The following is a 10352-nucleotide window of genomic DNA, read 5'->3' on the forward strand; positions in this document are numbered from 1 at the left end:
TTGTTTTCCATATTTTATTTTAAAACAATAGTAAACAATTTTATTTATTATCTTAATCCAAACCACCTGACATCTGGCTTATCTCTGGCCAAAAAGTAAAATGGGAAGGGGAAGGGAAGAGGGGGCTGATCTAACTTCCCTGGAAATAAGCCCATTTTCCTGACATCTGGAATGGCTTGTGGATACTGTCTTTGCAAAAGGAAAGAAAAGAAAAGCACCACCAAGGCGTGCTTCAGCAGCAGCAGCTCAGGAAACCAATCTTTTTTTTTAATTCAATGATCTGAACATGTCCCAAACCATCCAGTTCAACTCTACATATTCCCTGGGCTTAGACTCATCTTCCACTCAATGATTCCTTTTGAAAGCAACTTTAAAAGAACAGACCCAAGTACAAGTAAAATAACCCTTATGATGACTTTCTCAAGATATCCAAGATCTTCTGTCCAGCATGAGACCTGGTCTGACTAATAACACTGCCAGCTAGCACATTTCCTTCCAGTCTGTAGTACCCGCCTGTGAAAGGGCTGAGACCTAGCTCCTTTGGAGCCAAGCCTCAAGGAAAGACAAGTGTTCTGAGCCCAGCGGGGAAGAAGGGTGGTGTCAGGCACACACCCAGCTGAACTCCTGGTTCTTTCCCTTTTATTTTGGGTGGGTGGGTGGGCGATAGGGGGCGCTCTGAAGTGGCTGGGATACTGGAAGTGGGGAGGGATGAAAGGAATTGAAAAGCAATTGTTACCTGATGGCAAGACAAAAAGAAATCTGTAAAACAGTTCAGGTTTCCCCATCTACAATGTAAATAGCATTTTTAAAAAAAGTTCTTTCATTATAGAAGGTACAACCCATTGCATGGACAGGGATCAGAGAAGGCCCTTGAATGAGACTACTGTTGTAAAGAATGTCATCACCAGACCAATGAAGAAGCACTGTTTCTCTGAGCTATCACTCTCCCAGAGATGGAAATAGCTGTGTTACAAGGAACAATACTCAGAAACAGCGTCCACCATAGTAGGCTGTTATTGGCAGAGAGGAGACAGGAATCAAAAAAAGGGCTGATTTCCCCAAGTGCTCTGCCCTAAGCCCCCATGTTTCACAACCACAATAAGAGGAGAGGTAGGCTGCTTCCTGGTGTTCAAAGCAAAATGTCCATCAAGGTTTTTTTCTTCCTTACAAAGTACAGGTAGACGGAACTGACATCGCCCAAACGGTCTGGAATTAGACTCACCCTGCACCACTGAGAAACCAACCCCACTCAATGGGTTCCTCTTCAAAAAGGCCTTACCCCAGCCCCAGGTCCCAACTCAAAAAAATCAAATTAACCTTAGAAAAAAAATAAATAGCATGTATATTTCATACCACCTAAATTCCACACAAATAGTTGGCTGTTAGATTTTTCCCCACCCACCCTGTCTCAAGCTCTCAGATGAAAGTTTTCTTCTTTCTCCCCCATTATCCCACCCTTAGTCCCTTCCTCTGGCCTTGGATGTTATGGTACATTCTGCCTCTCGGTGTGCAGTGGTGGTATGGGCAAGGTCCATTTGTATCCTGATCCCATGGGCAGTGGGGATGCCTAGCAAGCTGCCCAAACCAACGCCCAGGCCTCTGGACTCCCGCTGAAGGCCCCAGTCTCGCCTTTGGTCCGTCTTGTTGATTTAAAAAAAAAAAAAGATGAAAGAAAGAAAGAAAGAAAAAGGCTCCACGTGGTGACTTGGGTCTGTCGAGGTCTCCGTGGCGGCATCCTACTAGTCAGATCTGTGGGGCTGGCCCAGCCACGCCCGAGCACTCTCACTGTAGCTTTGTACCCAGCTTTCGCTGTCTGTTTCTGCAAGGTGACATTGAACAGGAGGCCCGGAGAATGGTTAAAAAACAAAAACAAAAACAAAAAATGAGATCTTCCCCTACAAAGGGCAAGCAACTCACTTCCCTTTCCTCCAAAATAGTCTTTTGCTGCTCTCCATCCAATTATTTTTTATTAACACTCCCCTATGTGTGTACAGCACTTCTCAGTTTAGAAAGAAACGGTTTATGCCCACTGTCTCATTTGCTCTTCACGACAGCCCCATGAGGCAGGCAGGCAGGTCAGCCAAGAACTACTATACCTGCTTCACAGAGGAGGAAATTCAAACTCAGAGAGGAGGGAAACTATTTGCTCAAGGTCACATAGCCAAAAGGCATCTTCAATCTCAATTTAATACTATCTTCACTATATCATAATCCCCAGGCAGGCAGGAACTGTTTCCGCCTCTGGCCAGCTGTGTCCTTTATGCCATTAATGGGATTGCCTTGCCCCAAAGCCCTCAAATCCCCTTTCCTAACAGATGTGGGCCTTTACCTATTCAGCTTGTTACTACAGTTCAGCCAGGATGTATTCATGATGCATATCTCCAAAGCCACCCACCAGCCCACACGCTACCATGGCTTTCTTTTCAGCCCTTCTTGTAACTCCCTTGCTTGGGAGCTATTAACCCCCAGAACTGGAAAACCATAAGGCTGGCTGCCCTATCTACTTCATAGGGCTGCAGTAAAAAAAAAAAATCCTCTGTTAATTTTAAAGTACTAGAGAAATAGGAAAGAGTGTTGTCTTCTCCCTTTCCATTCCTCCTAATCCCTTGCTCCACATTAACTTCCTCTGACCACCTCCTCCCCTATCCTCCCTCACCCCTGCCTCCAGCAGCATGTGCTCCCCTGCATTCTTGAGCATACTCCCTGCTCCTGACACCCTTTGTTTGAAAGCCCAAGCCTCCTGGCCTCTCTGTCAGAGAACTCAGAAACTGGGTCCTTTCAGATCTACTATTCTATGACCTGTGTATCTCTAGGCCTTGAGTTCTAGGTAGGTTTCTGTTCTTTTGAGTTCTAAATATTAGATTTAAAATAGTCTAAAATTAGAAGGAAATATAAGTGGAGAGCTGACCTAGGAGACAAGAGGGCTTGGGTTCAAATCCTGTTTCTGACACACACAGGCTATGTGACCTCTGGGCAAGGCACTAAATTTCTCACTGACCCAGATGCTTCTCTAAGACCACAAACACAACGCAAGAGCCAACCTGCATTGGTAAGAGGGAGTTTCCTCACTGAGTGCTCTCTATAACAATAAAATTCAAAGGTCTGGTCAAAAATGAAACATAAGAATCCAGGATCTTCCAACTTGACTCTCAGTTGGAGAAATGAGGTCAACTGCCCCTAAGTCCCAGACCCTAGGTAGGTAAGAGCTGTTCTAGGAGAAGCCTTGGCCAAATGGATAGGCTCTTGATTCAATGCTAGTCATGGGAGTCTGGGTGGGCTTCCTATCTTACTCACCTGGCCTCTGCTCTTGTGACTGTGTACTCAAACCACAGGACATTGGGGATGAGGCTTGTGTCTCGAATTAAGAAGAACTCAGATATGGGCCTAGGGAAAAAGAACAGCACACTCAGGGTGCTCATCTTCTACAAAGCCATTCTGGAACCCCCCCCAAATTCCAAGGTGTTAAAGGGCTCTGGCTATGCTACTCCCTCCATCCCTTTCCCCCTTGCTTCCAACTTTCAAAAGGTGAAAAAATATATATCTAGCTATCAAGTCCTGGGAAAAGAGCCCAACTGCCTTGGGGTGGGGGGTGGGGGTGGGGGGTTGAGATCCAAGTCTTCATGAGGAGAGACTGGATCAAACAGCAGCCAGTTCTTGCTGCAAAGGACATGGGAGGCATCAAAAGAGACAGCGCTGGCCTGCTGCATCTGACTGAGGTCAAAGTTTCACTGAATATGTCCCCATATAGCCCCAGGCACAGAGCCTGTACGTGCAGCTCTGAGACCTGAGGATTATGAACTGTGCCTGCACAGGTAGAAGATGATGCCCTTGAGCTCAAAGATCCTAACCCAGGGGAATGCCCAGAGTCTAAGCAGCAAACTCCTGAGCCTGAAGATGGGGTGGAAGAGATAACCAATACACGTAGGTCTTCCACATCTGGCTCCTGAGGCTCCCTCAGAATCCTAAAACACCTTCTTCCTGAGTGTCTCCTCAGTAGCCAGTGGGAATCCACTTGGGATTTTGCAAAGAAAGGCCTGCTCACAGTCCACAGAGTAGAAAGAGAGCCTTGACAATGGAGTCCTGGGCTAGGAATCAGGATGCGTGGGTTCTCTTCCTAACTCTGCCATAGGTCAGGCCCCTCAGTGTGCAAACTATCCCTGGAAGCAGAGCTCCCAATGGAGCAAAGAATGAAAATATGGGGTGGGGAGAAAAAGGTCCCTGAACTCCCTGGGAGAGGGGAAGTATGGGGAAAAGGGCTCTGGGAGAGAATTACCAGGCTGCTATCCTGGGGGAACAGTGGAGTAAGGATCTCCTGTGTGAAGGCAAACCACGCGACAGCCATGATGCTTCCTGCGACCCCTCCATAGAGAACCTGGCTCCAGGTGTGGTACAACAAATACACTCTTCAGCAGAAAGTGATGGTGAGGAACCAGTGAGAGAGATATGCATAAATCAGACAGACAGTTCCTGGCAGTGCAGGGTGCCAGGTCAAAGCTGAGGTCAGAGGCAAAGACAGTCAAGTACCTAGCACCTGAGATAAGACTCAGCCAGGTCCTGACCTCAAGCCCACGATCCCTGATCTCCAAACACAAGGGGGACTCCAAGAACAGCAGGGGCAGGGCAAAGTCCAGCACACAGGGAGTTTCTCTGATCCAACTAAAATGTGGTGAGCTAAGCAGGGACCAGGAATGATGAACCATTACAAGCAGTAGTTAGGCCTCCCTCTTCAATGGTAAATGGCATCCTAAGAAACAGCCCCACCACACCCTCCTGCTCAGTGGATTACTCTGTCTTTCCCTCTCATTAATTTGGTGGCCTCCATGGCTGAGTTCTCCTCAATATTCATGGGAGGGAGGCCTAGGATATGCTTCCAGGCCAAAAAGGAGGACGAGCCAAGTTGGGGTTAAGGAAAGGGCCTTGGGGACACTGGAGGGGCCCTGAGGGGAGGAATGGTCTGCTGGTCACTGAGAAAGTTGTGAACTGAGGGCGGCAGGAAGATGGATGGGCAAGAAGAAAGGGCAAATACTGCTGCATACCTACTATATGAGACGAGAAAGGCTACTGTCACAAGGCCCAGAGAGAGCACATGTCTCCACAACAAGTCCAGGAATCTGGCGTTGTTTGTTTGATGCATTCTAAAGAAAGGGGAAAGAAAAGGGGGGGCTGGTCAGGGGGCAGATAAAGCAGGTCCCTGTCCTTCCACTTCTCAGTGCTGAAGTGAACAGTCTCCACGGCTCAGGCCTCATCATCTCTGACCTCTCTGCAGCTTTTGATCCCGATGACCATCAGCCCCTTCTGAAAACGGGGCTTCTAGTACACCACATTTGCCTGGTTCTCCTCCAGCTCTTACTGTTCTACCTAAATCACTTTGCATGGATCTACTTCTCTATCTGGCTTCTTAACTGTGGATATCCCAACCAAGCGACCCAGGTGTAGGGGAATGTCATTGACCATTCTAGGAGGTGGGTAGAGGAGGTGCGAGTCCTTAGACAAAGCCAGGGCCAGTGGAAGGCCTGGAGCAGATGAGAGCACAGGAAAAAAATGCCTACTAAGTCTGAGATGCCTATAACCCCAGTAGCCCTCCCCCACCCTCCCCAGGAAGGTACTTTACCTTAAATAAAGAAAAAGGAAGGAGTAGACTGAGAAGAACCACATAAATTGGGAATGGCTGGAAGGCATCCCATATTTGGTATTCACCATGGAGTGGGTATCTAAGAACAAGCAGACAGTGTCCATCAGGCAGTGTCTGGGTACAGAGCTGCTCTCCCCCTGGATATCCAGCTCCCCCAAGCCAGGAGATGTCTTCATCCAGCTTCGGCTCTCCCACTGCACCCCTCCAAAGGTCCCTCCATACCTCCACAGGGCCGGGGCTCCCGGATAATGTTCTTTATTAGCCAGTTGACCCCCTCGTTGAGTGCCAGACCCCCCAGGAAAGAAATCTGTAAAAGAAGGAGTGGGGTCAACTCTGCCTTTGGAAGTCATAAGCAAGGCCCTCCCTCCCCACACAGATGCTGACCCCAGCCACTATTCCTAGATGACAGAACTAACCTGAGGCCAGCAGCGAACTCAAAAACACTGGCGCATGGATGCATATATATATATAGGGGAGCTGAGGGTGGGGTGGGGGTGGAGGCACTATCCTGGTGCAATCAACAAAGGCACTGGATTTAGGGCCAGAGGACTTGGATTCAAATACTGTCTGTACTACCTACTACCTATGTGTCCTTGGGCAAGGAACATCATGTCTCTTGACTTCCACTTCTCCTCTGTAAACTGAGACAGTTGCACTAGATGATCTCTGAGGTTCCTTCCAGCTCTAAATCCTATGATCACCCGCAGCAGAAGTCCTCTCTTTGGGGACCACTCTGGCTTGCCTCAAGGCACCACAAACAACTGCCCACAACATGGAAGGGAGGCCACTTCCCAGCAGCAGATGCTGCCCCACTGCCTCCTGCCAGCCTTGTAGTGGCCAGGCTCCCTCGGCTCCCACCCACCGCTGAGCAGAGGGAATGTTCAGGGCATGGCCGCATGGTCACTGTGGAAAGGACTGCAGGGTGGGTGTGGCAGGAGGCAGGGCAGACTCACAGTGTGAAGCTCTCGCTTGAATATGATGAGTGTCACAAAGCCGACAATAACGAAGATGGGGCTGAGGCTCAGGTAGGCGAGGAGGTGGCCTGAGAGATCACCTGGGGAAGGTGAGAGGCAAGGAAATGGAAGAACTGGTCAAAACTCATCTCTTTGAATGAGAAACCCAGCTGCCCAACAGAAAGCCAGTCCAATGGCTCAGAAAGCCCAGAAGAAACTTCCATGTCTGACCCAGGACAGCAGGAACTCTGTTGGTGACAGCCAGCTCCACACCATAAGAAGGGAGCAGGAATCACAAAGCAGAAGCTCCAGCTAGCCAGCCTTAGCAATGGGAGGAAGCAGGCTACAGACAAAGCTGCATCTCCTCAGCGCTTTCCCAGAGATAGCATGGAGGGAAGCCTAGAAAGGAGGACAGGAGGCTCAAGGTCTTTCCTGCAGTGACCAGAGATGGGGATATGGGCAAACTGATTCAACACAGCCCATGTTCTTGGTGTGGAAACTCAACTGGAGGCACACACCCAACCCCCTCCAGTGTGGCTACCTCTCACTGCCCAACACAGCCCTCCCAGGCTGCAGGCTCCTGTGGTTCTGGAGCATTCTCTCCTTCCTTCAGAAATAAGCCTCAGGACTAACCCAGGCTCTAGATTCTTTCCCTAGACTCAGCCAAAACTGGAGGGGAAGGGAAAAGAGAGAGAGGTTATACTGTTGGGGAGCTGTAATTCACCTCCAGTTTTATCTCACCCAGACCTTTCCCTAAAGCCAATACCTGGTACATTTCCTAGAAAACAGCCCAGGCCAAAGGCCAGATCCGTGCTGAAAAAATTCTAACCTGGGAAATGGTCCCAAAGAAACCTAACTGGGTATAAGCCAGTCTGCACAGGAATCCAAAGGATACCAAGCCAAGCCCCAGCCCCAGGTAGAGAAGACTGGGAGAGAGAGGGGGTCAACACCCTCGAGGTCCAGTGAATAACTCAAAGAACCCAGGCTGAGAGGGAAGCAGATGCCAGGCAGGCTTCATTCCAAACCTCCTTCAGCGGAATCATAGCAAAGAACTAGACTAGAAGAGGTCAAGAATACCAGACTAAAAGTGAAGAGGCAAGTTCTGGTCTGATGCTATAATTAAATGTGGGACTTGGGCAGGTCATATTCCTTCTCTGGGCCTCAGTTTCCTCATTTGTAAAACAAAGTGCTAAACTGCATAGTCTCTAAGGTCCTGCACAGTTTTAACATTATAAAATTCTATGGCAATAAAAACTTTTATTAGTTTTTAAATGTATCTCCTATCTTCTTTTTTTCCTATCTTAAAGCTTCCTAGATCTCTCGGTTCCATCATTCCCCACCTTACATTGAACTCACTTATGCGCATGTAATATCGTACAGAATGAAAGCTCCTTGAAGGCAGGGATTGTTTCATTCTCATCTTTTATGTTTAGTACCAACCACAGTGTTTGGCACACTGCAGGCACCAAAATGTTAACTGAATTTGGAGAAGTACAATAGCATCCCATTTTACAGATGCAGAAACTTCCTGAGGTTCAGGAAGGTTAGATCAACCATCCACTGTCAGAGATGGGACTCTAAACCCCAGCTATCTGATTCTAAGACCAGTGTTGGGTGAAGACCAGCAGGCTTCATCCCTCAAGTCTGCATTCTTGGGGATACCTAGCAGAGCCGTACATGCAAAGGCTTTGAAGGCCTTCAGTCATCTCGCTAAGAACCACAAATGGCTCTCCTGGCCCACTGCCACTCCCTACAAAGGGTCTAAATGAGTTGCTTGTTTGTCTGTTTTGGGCGGTAGCAGCAAAGGGGAGATATAACTGGGGCAGAACAGTGAACACACAATGATGGCATATAACTGGGGATGTCCCTTTGCTGATTCCCCTCCCTTTCCAGAGCCCCAAAACAAGGACACTCAAAGGAGCAAAATCTGCCTATCAATATTATGTATTCTTCTTAAAGCAAGCAGGAGGCAGGAAGGGTAGGGATATTCTCACCGACTTCAGCAAGAAATCACTGTCAGTGTTTTGTCAGTTTGGGAGTTTGGGGGTGCTGGTGGTCAATGGTGACCAAAAAATTATCTTGATGGCTGTGTAAAAAAGCTTAGGAAAACTTGCATACCTTCGCCCTTGAGGTGCTAAGTGAGCCAGAGACAGAAATTTCTGTCATGACTCTGCTCAAGGGGAAAGAGAATGAAACTAGCCTGACATATATTTCCCTCTGAACTAGGCCTTGAATTAGTAGGAAGACTGTGTGTTACATGGGCATCACAAAGGTTGGAACTCAATTAGCTGTCCCCTTTCTGCATGAGGATGGTGCTTGGCTATGAGGCCCTGGAACCTCTGTACACCCCAACTTAAGCCTAAGAAGGCTCTTTCCCATATTGATATCATTTCATCCTCAGGATGAACATAGCCTTTGGCTGTTTCAAAAGCAATACTGTACCAGGTACTGCTCCCAAATAGCTGTGAGATGTAGGGCAACTCACTTCATCTGAGTCTCAGTTTCCTCATCTGTAAAATGGGAATAACACACAGCTATTAAAGCTTAAAACTACACCAAGACTTTTGGTACAACCTGTATTATCTTTATATTATTACCTAACCTCCCAGAATAGTAGGACGAAAAGTACTTTGTAAATTTTTAAAAAATGTAAAAATGTGAGTTCTGAATTCTGTGTCAGACTTGGAAGGGTATGCAGACAATGGGCAGGGCCAAGCTTTCCAGGTCAGCATCCTTTCCCCCCTTTTAACAGTTCACAAAAAACAGGCAGAAACTCATTCCTTCACATCTCTTCCTTGCCCAGACAGCCTGGGCTCAGTGCAGCCTTTGGAGATACACTACAGGACCCAAAGGGTCCCAGGACCCCACACCCTGAAGCAAGAGGGTAGGGGTCAAGGGCGGGGGTGGGAGGGATGGAGTTGGCCCTAGGGCAACAGAAGGAAGGGTCTTCTGGCTGTAACCAGAGGCAGCTCTAGTGGGGGCTTGCCCAGCTGCTGAAAGCAACAAAGCTGTCAGGCGGCGTCTACAGGGGGCAAGGGTGGGCGGTTAGTCCAAGACAAGGAAACTCCAAGTGCTCACGCACCGTCCCCTCCCAAGCCGAGGGAGCAACACCCCTTCTGCACGCCTGCTTCTCTAGTCCTCAGGGGACAATGACGGGGAAAGGGGGAGTCTTGAGACTCCATGCACCCAAAGGCTCCGCACCCCACAAGCCCACTTCACGGGTCGTGCCACTGAGCCCAGGTAGCTAGCCGCGCAGGCGCAGAGTGAGCGAGTCAGCGGCTCACAATTTAGCACAGCTCATCGCCACCTCATTGCGCCTGCGCATTATGCTCCTCGAAGGGAGCCTTCAATGGCTCACTATCTGACAGCTGCCACCCCAGCCCCCGGCTGCCCCCTCCCCTGGCTCACCCGGGGAGGGAGAGGCCGGGTGGGGAAGGGCGAGACACAGAGGAGCTCTCCTTTGAGGGCCTGGGCCTGAGTTTTACCTGTGGGATATTCGACGTGGGTGAGGGTCACCGGCCGCCATGAAGCGGGGAGCGAGCACTGTCCGTCCGCTGCCATCTTACCCGGAGACCGGGCTTTGCCGATTAGCCAATCAGGAAAAAGAGGGGAGATGGTCCTGACCTATCCCGCTTGGAAGACTCTTCGCACCCAATCGTCGGCCGCTACAGGTAGTGGCGCAGCCCATCAGCACGCAGGCCATCGGCCTAGCCAGAGCAACGAATCAAAGAGTGGGGCTCGTGGAGCCTTTGAGCTTCCCCCACTGG

At 49.2% G+C, this 10352-nt stretch overlaps 1 protein-coding gene across 1 annotated transcript; it reads right to left on the reverse strand.

Moving 5' to 3' along the window:
- DOLPP1 (dolichyldiphosphatase 1) lies at positions 1 to 10352 on the reverse strand. The gene is given in 9 exon segments (XM_020965597.2): positions 1 to 1819; positions 3295 to 3384; positions 4274 to 4290; positions 4292 to 4403; positions 5037 to 5135; positions 5612 to 5711; positions 5855 to 5939; positions 6586 to 6686; positions 10071 to 10352. Coding segments are annotated over 9 exon segments (717 nt in total). The 5' UTR covers positions 10147 to 10352; the 3' UTR covers positions 1 to 1782.

Source organism: Phascolarctos cinereus, unplaced genomic scaffold, assembly GCF_003287225.1.
Source record: "Phascolarctos cinereus isolate Bilbo 61053 unplaced genomic scaffold, phaCin_HiC Scaffold_2;HRSCAF=192, whole genome shotgun sequence".
NCBI lineage: Eukaryota > Metazoa > Chordata > Mammalia > Diprotodontia > Phascolarctidae > Phascolarctos > Phascolarctos cinereus.